At 39.2% G+C, this 24,746-nt stretch overlaps 1 protein-coding gene across 1 annotated transcript in view; it reads left to right on the top strand.

The window, feature by feature from the left end:
* KLHL32 (kelch like family member 32) overlaps positions 1 to 24,746 on the top strand; it is a 237,904-nt gene that overhangs the window by 135,775 nt on the left and 77,383 nt on the right. Inside the window, exon 6 of the mRNA XM_061207178.1 lies at positions 15,288 to 15,503. Within this exon, the coding sequence (XP_061063161.1) occupies positions 15,288 to 15,503 (216 nt within the window). The remainder of the gene's footprint in view (positions 1 to 15,287; positions 15,504 to 24,746) is intronic.

The following is a 24,746-nucleotide window of genomic DNA, read 5'->3' as shown; positions in this document are numbered from 1 at the left end:
CCTGAAATTAGGGGCATTAAAAGAAAATCTATGTTTCATTTAAAAGATTCATCCTCCTGTTCACCCTCTACCTGCAAATATTTCTGCCCGTAGTTAAACGTCTGCCCTATTCTCTAAGGCTAAACTGCCTTTCAGCAACTTGATGCATCAGGTACCTCCTGTGTTTCCCATGGTTTCAATGTCTTCTCCACTGGCACCTTCCTTTCATTTTTAAAATAGGATCAATAAGATGGGAGAAACTTTTCTTCCTCTCTCATTATCACAGCTCGCTCCTTCCATTCACTACCAAACTGGGAACAGTGTCTGCACTTCCTTACCTCCTATTCATTCTTCAGTCCTATTGAACTCAGTCCTCTGCCTTCATTACTCCTCAAAGGCTGTTCCAATAAAGGTCCCCAAAGCCTCCTAATCGTCAAAGGCAGTGGGCCTTTTATGGTCTTTAATGTGACCACTCTACAGCCTTTCAACAGTGGTTATTAGCTCCTTTCTTCCCTACACTTCTATTTTCTCAAGACTCTCTCCTAGTTCTCCTCCTACTTCTTTTCAGTTCCTTTACAGACTCTTCTTCCATCAGCTCTGTGAATATCCCTCTGGGTGCAGTGATGCCAGGTGGGTGTTCTTCTCTTCTGCTCACCATCACTCTCTTTCATCCACATTTGGAGGATTGCAGTCTCCTCTCCTGAGCGCCAAGCTCTGTGTTCAGCTGTTTCCACTTGGCTGGCATCCACATGCGTCTCAGTTCCCTGTCAGCCAGTCTTACTCACCTGTTCTCCTCCCACTCGTTGTGAAGGAACCATTATCCTTGTAGTAACCCAAACCAGAAACCTTGGCATAATCTTATGTTGCTCCATGATCTCATGAATCCCAATAAATTTTATTGGTTTAGCCTCTTAAATTGTTCTCACATATGCCTTCTTCTCTTTCTTCATTGTCACTGCCATCATTCAGATCTGGATTATTTTTCCTAGATGTTCCTGCAGTAGCTCAACTGAGCTTCCTGTCTGTTGACTAAAGCTAATCAATACTTTGCTGTACAACCTAAGTTATTTTTTCCAGCCCACAAAGCAATGTCTTTCCCCAAAACACAAGCTGGATCCCTGTCTCCTGGTTACAAACTAGGTTTCTAACCTTGTCCTTTTAATTTCTTGTCTCCTTCATGTGCCCTATTCTTACTGTACCCAAGGGTAGCATGTTTTATCATCTCTAAGCCAACTGCCTAGTCAGCATTTCCTGTTGGATATCCCACAGGCATATGACCTTTCTGAGTGTTAACCCAAGCCAGAAACCCAGGAGTCATCCTAAAATATTCCATCTCCTTGTGCTACACATAGGCTATCACCAAAACCTTTCAATTCTACCTCCCTAACTTTTTTTTTAATACACTGTTTTTAAAGAGTAATTTTTAGGTTCACAACAAATTTGAGAGGTAGACACAGAGATTTCCCACTTACCCCCTGCCCCCATATATGAATAGCCTCCCCCATTATCAACATCCTCCACCAGAGGAGGTACATTTGTTACAATTGGTGGACCTACTATCACATCACTATCACCCAGAGTCCACAGTTTACATTAAGGGTCACTCTTGGTGTTTTACATTCTGTAGGTTTGGACAAAGGTGTAATGACATGCATCTACCATTACAGTATCATACAGAATAGTCTTACTGCCCTAAAAATCCTCCGTGCTCTGCCTGTTCATCCCTCCCTCCCCTCCCCCCAACCCCTGGTAACCACTGATCTTTTTCTATCTCCACAGTTTCACCTTTTCCAGAATGTCATATAGTTGGATTCATACAGTATGTAGCCTTTCCAGATTGGCTTCTTTTGCTTAGTAATATGCATTTAAATCTCCTCTATGTCTTTTCATGGCTTGAGAGCTCATTTCTTTTTAGTGCTGCATAGTATTCCATTGTCTGGATGGACCACAGTTTACTTACTCCTTCACTTACTGAAGGACATCTTGGTCACTTCAAGTTTAGGCAATTATGATTAAGCTGTTACAAACATCTGTGTGCAGTGCTTGGGTGAACTCCCTTAACTTTTTAAATCTCTCTCATTCTCTCTATTTCTATTTCCACCATCTTAATTCAAATCCTCAATACTTATTTCCTGGACTAAAGAAACTTCCTGCTAACCAATGGACCTACCTACCTTCACTCTTGCCTCACTCCAGTGCCGCCTTCAAAACAAGGTTCATTCCTCTTGAAGTGGTTCACAGGTTCCATTTTTATTATGAAACTTCCTATCGCTTTAGCCTTCTTTTTTTTAAAAAAAACAAGTTACTACCCACATGCTATACCGCAATCATTGTGAACTTCATGCATGTCCCCGTGCCCAAACCTCTTTGTATGAAGCCTTCTTCTCTATGGATTATTCTTCCCTCGTTATGTCACCCTATGAGTTCCTCTTTAACCTGCAAGTAGTTTGCTCATGTGTTATAGCTCCTCTTCCAGAGCTGCCTGATAAATCCACCTACTTGGAGTTGGATTTCCCTCCTCTTCATTAATTACAGGCATTCTTCCAGAGTGCTGATCACACCATATTATTTGTATTGATATACTTATCTATCTCCCTGTGATATAAGTTCATGTCCCAGAGTTGTGTGACCTTGGGCAAGTTACATAACCTCTTTGCCCACAGATACAGATGTGATACAGATATGATACCGTATATACAATGTACATCTTAGGAGTGTTGGAGTATTCGTGAGATAGTGCATGCAAAGTATCCTATAGCATGGTATCCTACATGCAGTAGGTACCCTGAAAACCAGAGCCAGTAGAATTGCATGCTTCACTTGTGAATTTCTCTATTAATTCCACAGTTAACCTTCCTACCCACTTCCATCACTCCTGTCTTTCTTCATTCCTGGAAATGTCACAAACTTTACTACCTACTTCCAATCAACAGCATATTGGACAAGGCTGTTCCTGAATATTTTGGAAATAATAACCATTCTGTAAAAGGTATTTTTCCTCTGCGCCACTTCTCTTGGCTTTTGTAGAAGTGCATGTATTGTTTTAGAAAAAAAAAGTCACAAATAATTATATGAACCATCACTTACTCCCTGCCTCTGATAAGTGAAAACATCACACTGAAATTATACTTTAATAAATAGTAAAAATTGATGCTTTTAAAAGCAACATAATACTTGGTGTTGCTACTTTTTTATTTATTTATTTATTATTGTAGTATAATTGCTTTACAACGGTGTGTTAGTTTCTCCTTCATAACAAAGTGAATCAGTTATACATACACATATATCCTCATATCTCTTCCCTCTTGCGTCTCCCTCCCACCCTCCCTATCCCACCCCTCTAGGTGGTCACAAAGCACCAAGTTGATCTCCCGGTGCTATGCGGCTGCTTCCCCCTAGCTATCTATTTTACATTTGGTAGTGTATATATGTCCATGCCACTTTCTCACTTTGTCCCAGCTTACCCTTCCCCCTACCCGTATCCTGAAGTCCATTCTCTAGTAGGTCTGCATCTTTATTCCCGTCTTGCCCCTAGGTTCTTCATGACCATTTTTTTTTGTTTGTTTTTTAGATTCCATATATATGTGTTAGCATATGGTATTTGTTTTTCTCTTTCTGACTAACTTCATTCTGTATGACAGACTCTAGGTCCATCCACTTCACTACAAATAACTCAATTTCATTTCTTTTTATGGCTGAGTAATATTCCATTGTATATAAGCAGCAACCTAAGTGTCCATCAACAGATGAATGGATAAAGAAGATATGGCACATATATACAATGGCGTTGCTGCTTTTCAGATAGGAAGTTTTGTTTTATTGTTTCCCCTGCCCTTCCTGTAAATAAAACATATTGCTGCATCCTCATATACAGAATTCAAGGCGAAATTGGAAAAATCTTTTATTTCTAGCTCTAGTGCATAGTAGTTGCTTAGAAACGCATGTTTGTTTGCAGTCCTTCTACATGTGCCAAGAGAGTTCCCTGTGATAGGAATTTTCTGTAATACGGTTGCATGGTGTCCTAAGTTCCCTGACTAGGGGAAATACAGGCAGTGCATTTGTTTAACAGAAGAAAGATCTAAGTTAGTCCTTACTAGGAGACTGCTGTCCATATGCCTCCCTCTCTCCAGGTGTCTTTCCTTCCTAGACATCTCCCCCACCCCCTTTCTCACTCTCCCTCCACAAATATCCTTTAGAGCAGGCTGCCGACCTTTTCCTTGCTGCCTTTTGAGGGACATGTGCTCAGGCCCTGGGAAATGACTGCTTATCTGTGTCGTTAATTCAGCTTCAGGTACTGTGGCCTCAGCCCCATACACTGAGTATAATGTTTGCCCACTTCATGAGTCTGGGATGAGGGACTGGGGTCATGCATCTTGTTCTGCTGTAAGAATATGTTTATGCAGGTTAGAGTCATTTCTTTCTTCACTCAAATGTGTACTCTGTATCAGTGGTTCTTAAACTTGACCGTGTGTGGAATCACGTGAATAGCTGGTTAAAGGAGACTGCTGGGCCCTACCCATAGAGTTTCTGATTCAAGAGGTCTGAGGAGGAGCCTGAGAATCTGCATCCTAACAAGTTCCCAGGTAATGCTAATGTTACTGGTCTGGGGACCACAGTTTGAGAACCGCTGCTTCAGATGCTCTCGCCACCTCAATTCACATCAGTTACCAGCCTGTTAAGTCACTGATATTCAGATTTTGAAAGTGTCATAATATCTAGATAAATTTGAACTGGTCCCAGTTATAAATATATGAAAAATTAACATTATATATAAAATATATAAATATGTAAAATATTGATATTATATATCCTGCATAGCATCCAAAATATAAAAAGCCAAAACAATGAAGACTTGAAACAAAAAACCTTACCAGTCTTCATTCTTATGTATAATAATGATTCAGATGAAAGTCTATGTGGATAACTGAGAGATTGTTGAAATTCTGCAGAATTGGGCTGATTTTCAGCAGCTGACTTTGGGTAGCAGCACTAAGTAAGGAAATATACCAGAATTACTTCCAGGCTCTACTATTCTTTAAAAAAATTTTAACCTGATTTTGCCTCTCATTGTTCAAAAAAGATTTGTGATTATTGAAATTTTCGTTTTAAAGCTCCAGTTGCTCAGATAGACTATTTTTGATTCAAGAAAGAAAAGTATACATTAGTTTCCTCTTTATAGTCCATAATTCAGTGGTAATCACCTGATGTGCTGAGACAGCTCTAGTAAACTTTGCAATAGCATTTTGCAGCACATCGTGACTGGGGCCAGAATTATTCGTTGTTGATGGTGGCTGTGTCTCTGTGCTTCCTTCATGCTGGATTTCCAGCTTACTACAGACTTTCCCAAGGAACAATATAAAATTATTCATGAGCCTTGGATATTATGCATACAGTTGATTATGAAAATGTACTAGTAACCTAATTGTAGAATTCCTCTGTTATACAGCACAAATATATTTAAACAGGCCTTCAAAGACTCCAAGAATTAGAGCATGCTGGGTTTTTTTCTTGTATTTTTGAATTGCTATTAATGTTTTGTTTTAGTTTAATCACACTGTATCATATGCATATTTGTATCAATACATGAATATATAGTTGCATTCAGCTGTCCAGATATGTTTGTTTGTATACAAATATATCTCTCTCTATATTTATACAAATAAAAATACCTGGTTTTACATGATTTTATCATATCACAAATAATCTGGCCTGCATTGTCAATGATTTGCTCATTTTTACTTCCATAACTGTTAGATTTTATCCCATCAACTCTAATATGAGATATTATGGAGAAAACTTACAGGTCCCTTTATGTACATGATATGCATGATGACTTTTTTCCTACATGATTCATCCCAAGGTTTTGGGTTTTGTTTATTTGTTTGTTTCAACATGTTCCAAAGGGCCAGCCCTTCACCACACATCCACAACAAAGCCCTTTATGTTGCTTTCTCTAGTCCTGGAGTGCAATTCTTTTCTGCAGCACCAGGTCGTGTAGTCATGTAATACCTTGATTTATAACTAGGTTGTAATCCAAATAGGAAACAGGTGGAATCACAACTGGGTATGGTGCCTTGGATATTAATGGCTTGGCTCAGAAGTGGAATTTCTAAAGCTGTATACACTCTTTTTTGCCTTAATTATGCATTCATTAAAAGCTTTTATACCCAACAGAATAAAGTAAATATTTTTTGATCTCCATAGTGTGCTCCCAGAATGTAGATTTGCACAGCAGGGTCTTGATAATCTGAATAAATTGTATTTCTCCAAGGAGTTTATCTTTCAAATAAGGTCATAAAGAAATGCAGCTCCTCCATCCTTAGATTTCTCTGTGTGTCTTTTCTGCTCTGTGTAATATAGAACATGGGAACCAGAGTACGTTATAGTAATACATACTTGGTGATGGTCCAGCATAATGTCTCAATCTATTCTCCTTTTTTATCTCTGCTGAAGTGTTTTTTAAGTACAAAAGAAATGAGTGATGTTACACAACAACTTTGATTTTTACTGTTATTTGTAGAAAAACAAAGTCCATATTAGACATTCAGTGTTTTCTTCTCTTTACCCTATCAGTGAGTGAAATTTGTGGAATATGCAAAGCTATAGCTTAAGCGCTGTTGGTAGTATTTTTAAAAGGGAATAATAATAATGAGACAGCTACTGTATGTTGAGCATCTACTATGTGGAAGGTACTTTACGTATGTTTTTGGAAATCCTTATCACAGGTCACCTTTCCGATTTTTCTAATGAGATGTTAATCACTTGCTGAGGCTATCCATATGTGTCAGCTTCAAATCATGTGCTTTCCTAAAATCTGTTGACTTTAAATGAAGGAGACCACTTTTGAATGAGCGGGCCTCATCCAATCAGTTGAAGTCCTTAGGAATAAAAACTGAGACTTCCTGAAGAAGAAGGAATTGTGCCTCAAGGCTGTAACACAGAAATGCTGCCTGAATTTCCAGCCAGTGAGCCTGATCTACAGATTTGTGACTCAAGGCTGTACCTTCAACTCCTGCCTGAGTTACCAGCCAGCTGACCTGCTGTACACATTTGCCAGCCCACACAATCTTGTGAGCCAGTTCCTTAAAATCTGTCTCTCTGTGTATCTCCTATTTTTCTGGAGAACCTTGACTGATACACTAATGAAATTATTTTAACAACTCTTTAAAAAAAAAAAAATCATGTGCTTTTTCTACAACTCCAAACTAAGCATGCAGCCAGTTCCTTGTCTCCACAGTTACAACCTAGTGAAAGCGACAGGGAAAATATAAAATTATAAACTCAAATAAACATGCACAACAAGTTGAACTTATAATCTTTCTGAGTCATAAAGAATAAAATGGCAATGCATCTGCTATTGAATGGTAGCCCCCAAACAGCATACAGTTGTGAGAAGTTTAGGCAATAGCTATTTCTTTTCTCTCTCTCTCTTTCTGGGCTGCCATATTTATTTCCAGAGTGGCTAACATTCTAGGCATTTTTAATATTTAAAGATTAAAATATTTAATCTATTTAATATTTACTATTCAAATATTTAAAATATTTGAATAATTTTAGAGGAGCAGGAGAATCAATGTTTTCCTGTAAACTGAGAAGTAAAGGCAATAAAAGTTGACTTTTTAAAGGTCTGATAGTCTTTCTTATCTACCCACTATCCATCAATCAAAATTTATAAAGTGCTCTTTGTGAAGACTGAGAGGAAGATCTAAAGAAGTACAGATACAGTCTGTACCTTTATACACAACTAGGGGAAAAAGTATGTAACCACTGGCAAAGGGTGAAATAAATATTCAAGTATACAAATAGCTCCTGAAATTAGAAGTCAGAAGAAGGAACAGTCCTTCCCGCTGGAGGGGTCTGTCTTTCTTAGGAAGAGGAATCTAATTCCAGTTGTCGTCCTCCTCCCCAACACTGATGATGCTTGATATACTTTTGGCAGACAGCATAGACATTTATATATTTCTGGTTATCACTAAATACAAAGAGAAGTAAGGTTCCTTTTTGACATTCTAAGAAGGAAAGAAAAATCAACATGTAAAAAGACAGGAGAACCGAGATTCAGTGTGGAAGCCAGGCCCGATGCATCTGGCACCACAAGTGGGTGTTCCCCCATGTTTACCAATTATATAAAAGCCCTGATGGGTAGTTAGCATCAAGAGAGAATTTTCTAAGTTCAGATCAAATATTTGAGAGCACCTTTCTCAGTTAATTGTGAGCAATCTGTTCATTTTGCCCAATTGTAAAGTCAGACCTATACCCAAACTGTCATTTCCTCTTTCCATTTGAAGTCATGGGGGTGCTTTTTAAAAAAAAAAAAAAAAAACCAACTTTTTAAAAACATGTTGCTTTTTAAAATTCATAATCCAACAAATACTTTTTAAATTACAGTCTGTGATAAAGCATTGTGATTGGCATTGTACAGGATACAAAAAACATAAGATGTAAAACCTTCTTACTAGTTTACTAGGAATGTTTTTACTTATTGGAAGATACATGCACGAATAGCTTAGTGACAAGTTCATTGGTATGTGACAGGAGACTTGAAGTGGGAAGCATTAGGACTTACTGACAAAGGGCTTCAGATTTATTATGTCTAACTTGGTACTTGGTCTCTATAAGCAGCCAATACAATAGTTTTATTTAACTTTTGGTTAACATTGCTAAAAATCAAATCATACTGATTTGATTATATGCAGAGTCCCTGTATCAGGCTATTTTGAACCTATTTGGGAATAGTTTTTTTTTTTTTAATTAATCAATTAATTAATTAATTATTTTTGACTGCATTGGGTCTTCGTTGCTGCGTGCGGGCTTTCTCAAGTTGCGGCGAGCGGGGGCTACCCTTTGTTGCAGTGCATGGGCTTCTCATTGTGGTGGCTTCTTTTGTTGCAGAGCACAGGCTCTAGACGCGTGGGCTTCAGTAGTTGTGGCACGCGGGCTCAGTAGTTGTGGTTCGTGGGCTCTAGAACGCAGGCTCAGTAGTTGTGGCGCACGGGCTTAGTTGCTCCGCGGCATGTGGGATCTTCCTGGACCAGGGCTCGAAGCAGTGTCCCCTGCATTGGCAGGCGGATTCTTAACCACTGCGCCACCAGGGAAGTCCCGGGAATAGTTTTTAAAAAAAGATTTCTTGACTTCTGTAACAAGGGTGACTTCTCATTTAGAGGACTCCTCAGAATGTGATGTAATATCAACATTTTATAATAGAACTTCAAGTTTCATGCATGCTATTACATGAGAGGCATAGAAATCACTCTCTCTCCTGACCATCTTTATCTGTAGTAAAGTATTGACATGTGGTAATTGAGGTGACATTTTGAAGGGGGTATAAGTGAAGAGCATCAATAATTGGAAAAGAAAGGTTATAATTATAACAGTGAAACACAGCATTGTCAAAATAGTCACATCTTTTGAGTATTATTACCTAGAAAAATGTGGAATCCTGTTCAATTTGGTTATCTTAGAAGGGGGAGGAGGGAATTCAGGAAATCAAAATGGCATTTACTTTTATTTTGACCTTGAGAGAGGTTTTTTATTATCTTGAGCATAAGTCATAGTTTTCCATTCTTATAGTACAGGTTGCTGATGCTTATTTTTGTTTTGTAAGTTAGTAATGTTCTCAGAATTACATGAGCCAACAAGAGAAATAGGTGTTATTAAGGCCATGTTTTGCATGGGTATCCTTAGTATTAAAGCATCTTCATCAGATTTCCTAATCTTGTCAGTTTAACAAGGACTCTTAGATTTGAGGAAGAGTATTTGTGGGGCAGATTTTGGGGATAGTCTACAGTAGATGCAGTCACAAGATGACAAATATTTTCTGTGTTCTGCATAATTCCCCTGCCAGGGCTATGATTAAACTGCAGTGCTGGATGGTCAAGGGGTTACTGACAGGCTGGGACACAACATGGGTGTGACTGAAACTAAGATAGACTATGTATTAGAAATATGCATTATTGATTCTCAGCTTGTATCACTGTTGGCACGCATCAACACGTCTCTAGGCTGTGGCATACATGAGCTAGGCTGTGGGTTATGTGCAGTGAACATGCAGACCTCAGCTATAAGGCTGCACCATTTTCTCCCATTCAAGAAAGTGTATTAGAATGCAAGTGAGTCTGGGTGACATTCGTTCAGGGAAAGGCTTAAATCTTCTCTAATCTTTCTTTATGATATAAAGAGGTCTTGTATGGAGTTTCATCACTAATTATTAGTACTTGCTTAATTGGGATATTGAAAGACACTTGCTAATACAATGGCCAATCACTCAGCTACAGATGAGAACCCCACCAGGAGACATCCATCACAAAGGTGGACTTTTTTGCCTCCCCTGGTTTGGTACAAGGGCCACAGGGTTTACCCACGCCCCAAAACTGCCCTACTTCCTCCCACTCATGTCCTCACCACCCAGTAATTTGCCTCACAAAAGTAATTACATTTGAATGTAAGCCAAAATAAGATAGTATTTCCTTTTCTTGTGCTTTCTTTTCCCTACCATATTCAATAGTTAATCTGGGGAATAACCATTTTAATTAATTAGAGAAATAAGCCACACCAAAAGACTGAATTTGGGGAATATATAAGGTTTAAGAATTATTGCACTTGGAAAACTGGTGTTTATTCCATAGCTGGTATAGTATTGGGGACACATTTTATGGTTCTTCTTCTGTTATTTGACTTGTTGTTCACACTATAAGAAACAAATAGAAGGGAAGAGAAAAGCCAAATAGCCCTAAACCAGAGGAAAATAAATACCATTTAAAAAGATTCCCCAAAGAACAAAAATGTATGCACCATAATTCTGAATAGAAACTAAATTTAAAGTGAGAAGCAGTGTGACAGAAATGAAACCTTTTTAAAAAGAAAAATAAAAGAAAAAATTTTTCCTTTTACTCAAGAGAGTTTCTTGTTGCTGAGCTGTAACTTCAATTCAAAACCACTGCCTCTACCTGGGTACTTGGATTTCTACGTCATAGAATGTAAGAGAAGGGAGACAATCTCATAACTAGAACAAGGAGAAGATGCAAGTTTGCAAAAAATAAGTTCAATGTGGGCATGTTGAGTTCAGTGTAGCTGTGGAATATCCAAGAGAAGATGTCCTCTTATCGGCAGTTGGGAAAATGAATTCAGAGCTTAGGAGAGAGATTTGGGCTAATAATATAGATGTGAGAGGCATTAACATGTAAGCAGTTTACAACTCAATTGCATGGTTTTTACTCTGGCTATCCTCCTTTTCCCTGATTTAATGGTGCAGCTTACTTAAGACTTTGATATCTAAAGGGACCACATTCTCTATTTTGACCTCCTTGCATCAGTGATGAATCAGGGATTATGGATGCCAAACAAAAATGCTCAAATGTACTTTATTGTTCCTTGCCTGCCAAATCTACTGTCTACTTTCCATGTGCCAAGCCGTGCGGTAAGTGCTTTTGATTCATTATCTCCACAACGACCCTATGAACTGGGTGAACTCTCTATTTCGTAAATGGGGAATAACAGAGGATCAGTGACTGACCCAGGGTCATAGCCAGCAATAAGAATTTGCACTGGATTTGAACCAGGTCTACCTGATTCTATGGCCTTTGCTCTTCTCCATCAACCTGGGTTGCCTCCAAGTGCCTATGGCTGTTGACAGTTTGTTCTGCTCCTGAATACAATTGTTCTTTCTCTTTCTTTGATATATCGAAGACTTCTTTCAAAAAAGTCTAGAAATATATACAAAAACATTAATAGTGATTATCTCTGCATGGTGAAATATGAATCATTTCTGTTTTCTTTTCCATACTTTGTACTTCCTGAATTTTATGAAATGGACAAATTTATTACTTTTTATAACCAGAAACATAATGGCACTACTTTCATAACAGTGATGATTTTTTTTCCTTGCAGAGTATTACAGGTGAGCATTTAATGCAGTTTAACCATTGCTTCCCACCTCCTTAATCACATTAATGGGAATCCTTAAAAGCAGCATTATTGGTGATTATTTTACTTGCATATGGTCTTAGCCAAAAGAACAAGAAGTGATGATTTTGCTTAAGACTCACATAAATACATTGGCTCCAGTAGGAGGAACGTATATTGTGGTATCAAGACCCCAATGAAGGTTTTCTTTTTTCCCTCAACTCCTCAGTTTACACAGTGTAACTACCGAGGTGCTAAGTATGCATGGCAAGGGGAACGGAAACCTTTGACATACATAAAAAAGCACAGTAGATTTGGGGAAATTATGTTTTTAAGCAGAAGAGAGGAGAAATGAAAAGGTAAAGATAGGGAGCAGACTTTTTTAAATTTATTTGTTTATTTTTGGCTGTGTTGGGTCCTCATTGCTGCGTACGGGCTTTCTCTAGGTGCAGTGAGCAGGGGCTACTCTTTGTCATGGTGAGCGGGCTTCTCATTGCGGTGGTTTCTCTTGTTGCGGAGCACGAGCTCTAGGCGCATGGGCTTCTGTAGTTGTGGCATGAGGGCTCAGTGGTTGTGGCGCACGGGCTTAGTTGCTCCGGGTCATGTGGGATCTTCCCAGATCAGGGCTCAAACCCGTGTCCCCTGCATTGGCAGGCGGATTCTTTACCACTGCACCATCAAGGAAGTCCAGGAGCAGACTTTTAACTGCTGTTTCTCTCGTACACGGGTATGTGTCAGTTCAGTTCCCCTTTGCTCTTCACTTAGCCATTGACACTTGTGCATTTAGCCTTAGTTCTCCACTAATATCAAATGCTGTGTTAGATTGGATTTGGGAGTTATATAGAATTATACCCTTAGGAAACAAAAACATTTCAGGACTGTGGAAGCAGGCATTAAATAATTACATTCAAAAGAAACACAGCAGAAAAGAAGCACACTTTTTAAAATCCTGTATTAAATTAAATTAATTCTCTGGTCGTCCACAGTTTTGAATTGGCCTGTATTTAAGTTGCAGGCTTCTAATCAGAAGAAACCCAATGTCTCTATACAAAGATATAAAGATGCTTAATAAAGAATATTTGATTGCCGCTACATAATCCAGCCCCAAACTCAAAGCCGTCTTTTTGGCAGAACGAGTGGGAAAAAAAACACTATTCTTCAGCTGTGCCCGTCCACCTTTTACTTTACAGAGCTTGCTTGTTTCCGCCTCTGCATGCTCATCTTTCTGTGTGGTGCCTTAGGACCTTGAACCAGGGCTTGCGCATGTGCCCAGGGTACCTGAAAGGCACTGACACCGCTCCCCGACCCCCATCACGCGTCTGGGGGACTGCAGAGTGACTTACTGGGACACTGAAATCGTATCCAGGGTCCTGGAGCAGTTAAACTGGCTTTATAGATATACTGACCAGAAATAACTTATTCATCCCGAGGAGATGGTCCTAAAGTTCGTTGTGGAAGCTCCATGTGCAAGGGTTACATCTTCTTTCCTCCCGTAGTAGAATTTACCAATAGGAAAAAGTAAGATTTGAAGAATAAGTTTAAACATTACTTGAAAAAACTGATGCTGGAGGCAAAATATGCAGTATTCCTTTGATAAAATCTGCTGGATGGGAAGCCCAGATATTTTAATTGAATGGCTATGAGTGGACCCTTAGATATTTGAGTTGTAATGGATTTTAGTGGTCAACTGTGGTAAACTTCATTTTATAGATAAGTATTTATTCCTTTTCAATTGTGTTGGCCAGTAGAGCTACTAAGAGCGAGAATCTTATGGCTGATTCCTGAAGTCATCTAGCTTGACTCCTGTTAGGAATGTAATTAAAGAGTCATCTCCCACCAAAAGAAATAGAATCTAAAGTAAAACAAAACAAACAAACAAACAAACAAGAATCAGGTGGCCGTGGTGATGAAGCAGCTGTTTCTCTGAGATCTATTTTTACACTTTCTTCATTATACATTCCATTATTTAGAACAGCATTGTACAATAGAAGCTTAATGGAAGCCACATATGTTAATTTTAAATTTTCTAGTAGCTGCATTAAAAACTAAAAAGAAACAGGTGAAATTAATGATAATAATATATTTAATCCACTATATCCAGAATAATACCATTTCAACATACAATCAATGTAAAAATTATTAATGAGTCATTTTATATTCTATTTTTCTTACTCCTTGCTTTCAGTATATATTTAACACAGCACATCTCAAATCACACTAGCCACATTTCAAATGCCCAGTAGCCACATGTGGCTGGTGGTTACCATGTTGGACAGTGCCGATTTAGAACATATTCCTTTAAACCTTAAAATTTTATGGAAACAGATACATTAAAATAGAATATAAAGATTTTAGAAAGAGTTCTTAATACTGTTAGATTACTAGAAAAAGGGATAAGTATGTTGAAAATACTTAATCAGTGGAGTAAAATAGCTATCTGATGGTATTCTGCATTCCTTAAGTTACTAGAAAATATTGTAATAATAATTGCAAGTTGAAAATGAGGGAAAACTAGGACACAGCCCACTCTCAATCTACTTGAAATAGGTAAGTTTTCTATCAACAAACCTGCATGCCCACTATGGTTCTTGCAGAGTTACAAGGCAAAGGTTTCACAGGTGTCCTGGCTCTCTGGGGGCATTATTTTAGAGCTCTGGCTCTGAGTTTGAGAACTTGTAGAGACAGGTAGAATCCCCCCACAATGAAGCATTGCTATAGAAACTCTTCGAAAAGATTGTCATTGATAGCCTGAATTTTTGAGGCTAACAAAAAACTAAGAACAATTATAAATCGTCCATCTCAGGTGGATTCAATATAGAATTATTCACGACAGGACTCTGTGAGATGTCTTCATTTCCTGAGACTTTACATGTAAAAATCTTTGTTTTAGCTCATTAAGTCAGGATAGGTTGTTTTTAACTCAAATTTGTACTTAATTTGAAGTTTTAGAAAAAGAGTAGGGCTATAGTTTTTGTCATCTAGTCATGGCTCCCGCTCTACCTGCCCTCATATTATCTTTAGTAGAAAAATCTTACCACCTGAGAGCTATAAAATATGGTAGACAAATTGTTTTCTTTGGTAAAATGTTTCTAAAAAGTTGCAAAGTAACATTTTAGCCAGTAAAACCGGAAACCCCTTTCAGTCCCTTTTTAAAGATGTCTTTAAGTATATTGGTTTTTAAGAGGGGCAAAGTAAGGAAAAATGTTAAATTCTAGAACAACAGTTCTCTGCCCAGAGCCGTATAATTGAGGATTTTGTTGCTGTTGTTTTTTACATTATCAATGGAGTGCAGTTCCCTTTCTCCCACTCCTGTCATGCAGACTTTAGGGAGTCAGTCTGAATTTCTTGCTTGCTCTTTCTTGGATTGATTTCTAAGAGATCTTTTTTCCATTTTTTTTTGGCACCAGGAATTAAATAGCTTTAATTACTTGGATCTGTACAGACTTGCTGACCTCTTTAACCTCACTTTGTTGGAGAAGGCAGTGATCGATTTCTTAGTGAAACATCTCTCTGAGCTCCTGAAGAATCGCCCAGAAGACATTCTAACGCTCCCTTATTGTCTGCTTCAGGAGGTCCTGAAGAGCGACCGCCTGACCTCCTTGAGTGAAGAGCAGATCTGGCAGGTAAGGGCACTCTGCATGGGTCCTCTTTCGGCGTGAAGTCGTGATTAAAAGGAATGATTAAATGTTAAAGAATTGAGGAACGACAACAACTATTTTGTCTGGTTTGGCCCACATTGGAATTGAAGTCTTAGAAGTCAGTGCTCCTTGATGGGCAAGTAACTGGAGAACACCAGCCCTTGAGGCTTGAGGCCTCAGCCCACTCAGCTTAACTCAGGGAATCGCAGGTGAGATTCCTCACACCCTCACCGTGGTTTCCCAGAACCTAAGGTGGTTACATCAGAAAGAGTCAAGGGTTTTTATTCCCCTGTGAAACATAGTTACTTAAACTGAATATGAGAAGGATGGATTGTAAAGTGGTATTTATGCCTATTTAAGACCAATGGAATCAGAATAAATTCTGGGCTTTCCTGTAAACAATTCAGAAACATTTCTTTGTTGCAGTAGAGAGCAGCTGGGACCTTAAATGAGAGGAAGCTCTCCTCCCTTCACAGTGGAAAAATCTCCCTCCTTAGTTCATTCTGCATTCATTGCTATTTTCCTAAGCCCTGCTTTTTCACCTGACATAGCATTCTTTTCAGATACCCTTTGCCTAGGGGACAGGAGGATGTTTTGTGTTTTCAATTTGATTATTCAATTGAAATCCATTTCTGCTCATCCCCAGTGACTATCCTTGAACAGTCCACACGGTGTCTTTGGGAAACAGTCAGAGCCCATCTTCCCCTGCTTCTTATACTGTCTGCCTTACTCTCTGAAGCAGTGGCTAAGCCATCCTGTTACTTCTAGGGTGCCATACTTTCAAGATTTCATGATCATTTGAAAAATATTTATATAACGAATACAAGGGAAAATATGAAGTCTTCTATTAGCTGATGAGGCAATGAATACCTTGTATCTTATCAAATGACATTCAGAGAATACTTTAATTCTGGACAAAATGGAGTCATAGGTAGCTGTTAATTATCAGCATCTGATTCTACTGATTGCTAATTTTCCCGATGCCTTTCTCCCTTATTTCTTTCTTTATCTTACTTTAATCAGCAACTTCCCTCTTCACTGTTGCTTCCACCAGTGAGGATAATAAGACCCGCAGTGTACTGAGGGCCTTTCAGGACCCGGGCTCTTTGCAGACTTATTAACTTATCATCACAACAGGCCTGAAGGATGGTTGTTATCATTCCATCCTCCAGACAAGCAAAACGAGGCTTCAGTGTCTTGCCTCAGGATTATAGAGCAGAGCCAGCCTTCACATCCAGCTTTGTTGACACCTGCCCTCATCTCTCCAGTATTCCACGCTGTCTTGAGAAGAAAATATCAGTGAAAAAAATACAAGCCATAAATTATTTTCTGCTTCTTAGGTATTTCTCATCATGGTTGTTCAGGCAGAGGTCGAAAGTGTTGGTGAGGGTGAGTTTTGGGTATGAATTTTAATTACCTATGGAAAACACAAATCATCAGAGTTACTCTGGTCAGCTCAAAGTGAGGAACTGCCAAATGTTTCTTTCCTTCCCAAAGGGAAAAACAAAGACTTAGAATGAATTCTGTATTTAATTATTTCTAACCTAATTGAGATGTGAGCCAACCATCCTTGTGGCTTCTCTTCTTGTGGCACAGTTGAAGGCACTGCCCGATATCGACATGGTAATGTACAGATGTGTGAGTGTCCAAAAAATTCCATACTATTCACGTAAGAGTTATCATAATTGCCTCTCTAAATGTTACTAATTTTATAATGTAGAATTTCAAAAGCTGCTTTCTGCTGTAGGCAATGTTTTCTTATACCTGGTCCTCAAGAAAGGATTAAAAGACTCACATAAATATTATCAATTTAGTCATTCAGCAGGCAATAAGAAACTGTTTTGGCTTTATCTTAGTAAATAAGTAATTCCCTCGCACTCAACCCAATAGATAAAAATCAAATCAGTCCAGTTATATTGCTTCAAGTATAGTTAAGTTCATGATTTTTGCTGAGGTTATACTAGTAATGCAATATACCATGGAAGAATCTAATATTCAGCCCAGGGTGAAGATTGGGTATGCCAGAGGATTAGTGTCAGGGTGCTTTATAGAAGTGAAACTTGATGGACAGGCTGGAGACAGATCTACAGAATCTCATTAAATTGCTGAATTGTTCATTACGGAACGTTCTCACTGTAATAAAGTGCTCATTGACTTTGACAAATCCCTATCCCATGTCTTAAAGAAGAACAGTGAAACAAGGGGTGTTGGGGAGAAAAATGGAAATTGGCACAAAGTAGGGCAAGTAATAGAAAAGCGGATGGAGGGGTAGTGCTGTTTGATTATGTGCAACTGGTAACTTATGTGAGAATGCAGCAAACATACACACACACATCTACGCGTGTGGCTCTTCCACTATCTAATCTACTGATAATGTAATCTGGGATATTCCCTTTATTTGGCAAAAGGCCCAATTTTTACTATTCACCAGACTTCATGCAGTTTGGCTCTAAAGATGTGTCATAAGAACCATCAAGTTATCCTCAGGGAACAAACTATTTTTTTTTTTCTTTTTCCTGCTGTCCCTTATCCAGTCCCTTTCCTGCTAAAATGTGCTGCAGGCCGTGATAACCATTCTGTGGATTTGGAAACCTATGAAATCCCCCAAGATCGTGCTTTTTGTCTCCTCTTTTTTTCCATCTGACCTTTTAAAACTTTATCTTGTGTCCTCTCTCACAGAAGCCTTCTTCATCCCCCCTAGACATTTTTTTTCTCCCTTCCATAGCCTGAAACTACTTGGTCTATCCGTTAACTTCACTTTATATTCACAGGTAATGTAGAGACTGCCCCATATACACACTTTTTTTTTTTTAACATCTTTATTAGAGTATAATTGCTTTACAGTGTTGTTTCTGCTGTATAAGAAAGTGAATCAGCTGTATGTATACATATATCCCCATATCCCCTCCCTCTTGCGTCTCCCTCCCACCCTCCCTATCCCACCCCTCTAGGTGGTCACAAAGCACCAACCTGATCTTCCTGTGCTATGCAGCTGCTTCCCACTGGGCATCTGTTTTACACTTGGTAGTGTATATATATCAATGCCACTCTCTCACTTCGTCCCAGCTTACCCTTCCCCCTCCCTGTGTCCTCAAGTCCATTCTCTACGTCTGCGTCTTTATTCCTGTCCTGCCTCTAGGTTCTTCAGAACCATTTTTTTTTAGATTCCATATATATGTGGAATAGCATACGGTATTTGTTGCTCTCTTTCTGACTTACTTCACTCTGTATGACAGACTCTAGGTCCATCCACCTCACTACAAATAACTCAATTTCGTTTCCTTTTATGGCTGAGTAATATTCCATTGTATATATGTGCCACATCTTCTTTATCCATTCATCTGTCGATGGACGCTTAGGTTGCTTCCATGTCCTGGCTATTGTAAATAGTGCTGCAATGAGCATTTGGGTGCATGACTCTTTTTGAATTATGGTTTTCTCAGGGTATATGCCCAGTAGTGGGATTGCTGGGTCGTATGGTAGTTCTATTTTTAGCTTTTTAAGGACCCTCCATACTGTTCTCCATAGCATATACACACTTTGGATATATAAGGACAAAGAAGTCCCCTCAAAAAATCCTTTTTTAAAAAAGTTCAGTTCGATTCAGCTCAACAGTTTGGTCTTAGGGTTCAAGGCCAGCAATTTCTCAGGTTGCAGATGAAAGACACTAAATTGGTTGTTGGGCTCAAAGAAAGAGGAGACTAAAAAATGAGCAAATCAGCCGAGGAAGAAACATGGGGCATGAGATCACTGGCATCCGTGACCTGGCAAATCTCCACTGTTTTATTTTGCTTTTGGGTTTTAGCTTTGACTTAGGATTTTGTTTCAACAGGGCCCTGTTAAATTTCTCCTGTTAGATTCAACGTATATTTTCAGACTACTGAGCCAGGGAGTCCTGCTCTAAAACTTAGAGTGAAATCATGAAACAGTCCATACCACTCCCACATATTAGGTCTGTTTTCGTTTCATAGGAAGTGCTGGCTGATCTTTTTTTTCTCAGGAAAGTACATTCTCTGCCTTTTATATCTCAGGTTCTCCTTTCTGAGAATGAGGAGGATATTACTTTCCATGAGAGTACAGTTTGTAGAAAAACCTGAATATAATGTAAATTCTTATATTTGCTAGCATAGGGAGAAAGTGTGGCTGTCCATCCATCAGTATTTATTGAGCACCTACTAAATGCCCCAAACCATGGAATGTAAGGCAGGGTACAGGTTAGCTAACTCCATTTCCCTCTCCAGGCCTTACCCCAATTGGGAGGGATCCTTCTGATTTTAAACCATTATCTAGCTCTCTGGATTATTATTTCATCTCTGAAGTAGCAGAAACAAGAAGGACATTTAAAAATGGATAGTTTGTGGAAGTACAAATGGGTATTTCTCACGCGCCTATTATGTGCTGGGCACAGTGTTAGAAGCTAGATCCTGGGGTAAAAAGCTTTATAAAAGTGTTCAATTATTAGGTTAAAGAGATTTATCTTAACTTTATTTCTGAATGTGGAGAAGTTTTATTTACCTTTAATTATTAATCTATTAACTGCTTCCTACTTTTAGTGAAGAGGACTTATCTTACTTTTTAAAAAAATTAATTAAAAATTAATTAATTTTTGGCTGCATTGGGTCTTTGTTGCCGTGCACGGGCTTTCTCTAGTTGCCGTGAGCGGGGGCTACTCTTCGTTGTGGTGCGTGGGCTTCTCATTGCGGTGGCTTCTCTTGTTGCGGAGCACGGGCTCTAGGGGCGCAGGCTTCAGTAGTTGTGGTGCACGGGCTTAGCTGCTCCGCGGCATGTGGGCTCTTCCGAGACCAGGGGTTGAACCTGTGTCCCCTGCATTGGCGGGCAGATTCTTAACCACTGCGCCACCAGGGAAGTCCTTATCTTACTATTTTATAAGGATAGTACATATGTCAGTGATTTTCTTCCTTTATTAACCTTGGGTTGAGGGCTCCTCCTTATATTTTGAGTCTAACTTTGCCTGGACTTCAGTGGATAACAGGACCAAACAATTCAGTGGTCACATCACTGATGTCAGACAAGATCAGACCTTAGCAGGGAGGGTCCCCTTTATCCTAGTCATGTCCCATTTTAGTTTGGCAAAGAGGGACCATGTCACCTGGTTTGTGGCTGGAGAGGTAATCATGTTTACATCTGTCTTTGATTCTACATCCCCAGAGGCAGAGGCTGTGCCTGTAGGGTTTGTGTTGAATGCTACCGTGTTGTTCTCTTACACTCTATAAATAATAAATAAAAACAATAATGTATAGTTTTCATATTAAAATGTACTGAATGGATAATAAGACATCCTACTATTCCTACAAAAGGCTGGATTTATTCTAAGAAAATTGGTATACACAGAGAGTTTCACCTTTTAAAACTGCGTTTTTCCTGGTATTTTTGTTGGAAATTTGCTTCCATAAGTCATACTGTTAATAACACATTCACTTTATATCTCTAGAGACGTAAGTCACATACTGTTTAGAGTAGTCAACAACCTCAGATGCGGTGATTTTTTTTTTTGACAAGCCCCTCCTGGGCTTTTATCTACTCCACAAACTACCCACCTTAGAGTTTGATTTAATCATTTTCCTCAAAAGGAGTCCCAGAAAGTGAACAAAAAGCTACTATCCCTTTATAGTTGGAAAATAGAGGACACTAGTGATGTACTCAGCTTTCGTCTTTTATCTCTTAGATGATAAACTGTTCCAAATGCACGTCTGACCAGGGAGAAGCAAGGACTTCAAACAGTACTGTGTGTCCAACAATACTATCATAATACTTCACATTTGAATATCACATCACAGTTTCCAGAGTGCTTCTTTGTCTCGCATTGCTTTGCGCTTCTTTGCTTTGTGTCACAAATGGGAAACTGAAGTAACAAAGCTAGAAATCAAATTCACGTCTTCTAATTCTTGGGTTTTTCCCACTTTGGTCCACAGCTTCTAAATTCATAATAGAAGTGCAAAAATACTTGGGCGTGGTGGACGGAGAGGTGCATCAAATTAATCCCATGACTTTAAAAGAAATTAGGAAGGGTTTGGCCATTCCTGTTCTCTGGTGTAGTGCCTGCAGATTGAAGGGGTAATGGCCAGCTCTGCCTGCCTTCGTGCCTGTGTCACGTTGCGAACTCTGACTCTCTGCTCCATGTGCTTAATTCAATCTTTCGTTCATTTTAAAGAGTCACCGAGTGTCTACTCCACCCAGTCGCGTGCTCTCAAGCACCACTGCTGCTGCTGCGTGATGGGTTCTGGGCAGTCGGTTGCAGAAGGGTCCCATGTGGCCCTGCTTTCATGGATCTCACAGAGTCTGATGTGGAACTTTCCACTTGCTATTCTTTCGCCCCGCGCCCGATTCCTTCCCAGTGGGGACCGACCTGTGCCAAATAAGAGTAGTGATTTCTGTGCTAATTTTGGCCGTGTTGAAATGATATGGGTGGATTGGAAAATGAAATCCTTTTGTTTGGACATTTCAACATCACCCAGTGTCCCTTTGCCTTTTCTTCAGTGCTCTTTTCATTGGTAATTCTTGTTCATTGTATGTGCCCTCTCAACAGCTTTGCAAACATTTGTCCATCCCTGTAGTACAGTCCAAGCCTCAAAGAAATCAAACTGCGGGTGACCATTTAACCAAAAAATTCCGCTAAGTGGTGTCCTCATTCTTAATGCTAGGACCTTGGTAACTAGAAATGGAATAAAATACTGTGACCTGAGAACTCTCATTCCCTCATCCCCCCGCCCAAATTGCAATCTTTCATCATATCTGCACCCTTCCTCAGTTTAATTTCATATATGCATGTCTCATTACTATTTTTTTTTTTTTTGGAGAGGCAGTTTCTGGGCTTCTTCATGATACCTCATTTTATTTTTTTACTTACCATTCCTTAAAGTAATTAAATGTGTACCACTTCTCAATTTTCTTCCTGAAACTTCTGGCAGCCCCTCCCAGGTAGCTACAGTCTTTTCTACAAATGTGATGAGGATATCTCCATTTCCTTTTTACTAAATGTTAGTGAAGAGAATAAATAGTGGTTTGTTCACATCCCAAATAGTGCTGTGCCTGGAGGATGTTTGATCCTTGGAGGGCCCCCAGCTGGGCACTGAGCGCTTCTGCTATTTCAGGGCTTGGTGCTCGAAGCTGCCAGAGTGTATATTTAGTCATTCGTCCTGATCTACGTGCAGCTGATTCCTCTGGGAGGACTCATCCCTGAGGAGCTTGACTAGTGGCCCTGCTGTTGTTTGTCTGGATCGTGTGCCTTTGGGAGACACGTGACACATTTATTTCAGAGGGACTTTCCTCCAGCTGGTCCTCAGCGCTAGAGCTGTGTGTTGTCAGGTAGCTGTGAGGGGCAGTGATTATCAGAAATTACAGGAGACCTGACTTGTATTTATGTGCTGCTGTTCCCATGAGTTAATAGTTCTTTTTCCTTCCTTTTTTTTTTTTTTTATTAAATGAGCACAACAGAACAACAAGGTGATTTATGAGATATAACATATTTATGTTCTCTGCTTCTAATTTTCATTGTGATTCATGTTGTTTCCAGACTGATATTTTTGTTGTTGCTACTGTGATAAGGAAAAAGATGACTGGAAAATATTACTTATGCATTGGTAGCTGGCAGTAATATTGCTGCTACCTGGGTTGTCAGGGATTTAAAAATAAAACCCAACTATATGCTAAATATGAGGTTGAAACCTCGAGGCTAGGCACAGAAGTTCGTCAATAATAATAGCAGCAATGATAATTTTTACAATCCTTAGAGAGCTTTATACTTTTTAAGCATTTTTGCACACATAATCTCATTCAAGTCTCTCATCAGCCTCGTTAAGGTTGATAAGGCAAGTATTACCCAGATTTTAACAAGTGAGGAAATGGAAACTCACAGAGGATAAATGGTTGACTCCCTTCACAGTACGGTTTCAATGTGGGTCTCACTGTATTCTCTTCAAATACTCCAAATCTCTAAGAAAACAGAAACTCAAAGTACCTGATACATCTTCTCAAAAGTCAAAGTGGTCATATTACTCTATAATGAGTGAGCCAGCAGTATACGTTTCCTAATAAATTACCAATTTTCACTTTCACCTGTTGTGCCGCTCTGGGAAGTTGCAAAAATGACTCTAATAAAAGTCATACAAGAAAGTGTTGCTGAGGGTCTTTCTTTATCAGAGCCTGGAAAATTGAGGCTCTAGATGGTTTGTTGAGAAGGAGTGAATGGCGAATTCTGGCAGAGGTAGGGAACCGCCTTTCATTCCTTCAGGGTATAAAGTGATAAAGTGTAAAGCAGGAAGAGAAGGCCCATAAGGGAGGATCACTTAAAAATCTGATCAAGAGATTTAAATCAGTGTGAAGAAGAACCTAGAGCGTGGTTATTTCTGCTGCAGCCCTACAGACTGTTGTTAGAGTGTGGATGGAACAAATGGAAATGATTAATCATGAATATCTTCATTTTATACCTGAATATTGAAATTGAGAAATTTATGCAGCAGAAATTGACAGCTGGGTGATGGCCTAGATATGGGGTTTAAGAGAAAGGGAGAAAAATATTAATTCATTAGTATTGATAAACGTTAGTCTCTTTCCAATAGAAGTGAGCCTGTGCCCCATGTCCTGCATCGCCAAACTATTTCTATAGGAATCCTTATCAAGCCAGTTGAGTGCTTGCCACGGTGTTCATGCCAGTTGGTCATGTCAGACCATGGAGATCACCTGTTCTGGGCATTCTAGAGGAGAGGATCTAAAACTTAGCCATGGAGTGACCTGGAGGCTCTAGACTTGTTTGTATTCCAAAGAGATGTCTGGGGAAGCCTTGGCATTTATTGTTGAATACTGACATCCTTACACCCTGCTTCTCCCACTCCTGCCTCCAGGACTTCTGCTACAAGTGAAAACAAGGAAGAACATCTCTCAACTCAACACACCTGGAGGGGAAAGGTGGCCATTCTAAGATAGTAATGGGGATGAAAACAGATTTCAATATTCTGGTAGACAAAACATAACCAGGAAGAAAAATTCTCTTAGGAAAAAAAATATTTGAGGGGTTCTAAAGATAAATAGCACAGGTTTTTGCATTGTTCCCCTTTGTCTATAGGAAGTATTTTAAAAAATTTTCTTTTATAATTAATTTATTTTTATTATTTATTTCTTTATTTTTGGCTGTGTTGGGTCTTCGTTGCTGTGCCTGGGCTTTCTCTAGTTGCGGTGTGCAGGCTTCTCACTGCGGTGGCTTCACTTGTT

This window comes from Eubalaena glacialis, chromosome 12, assembly GCF_028564815.1.
Source record: "Eubalaena glacialis isolate mEubGla1 chromosome 12, mEubGla1.1.hap2.+ XY, whole genome shotgun sequence".
Lineage (NCBI taxonomy): Eukaryota > Metazoa > Chordata > Mammalia > Artiodactyla > Balaenidae > Eubalaena > Eubalaena glacialis.
This window is presented reverse-complemented; position numbering and strand designations above follow the sequence as displayed.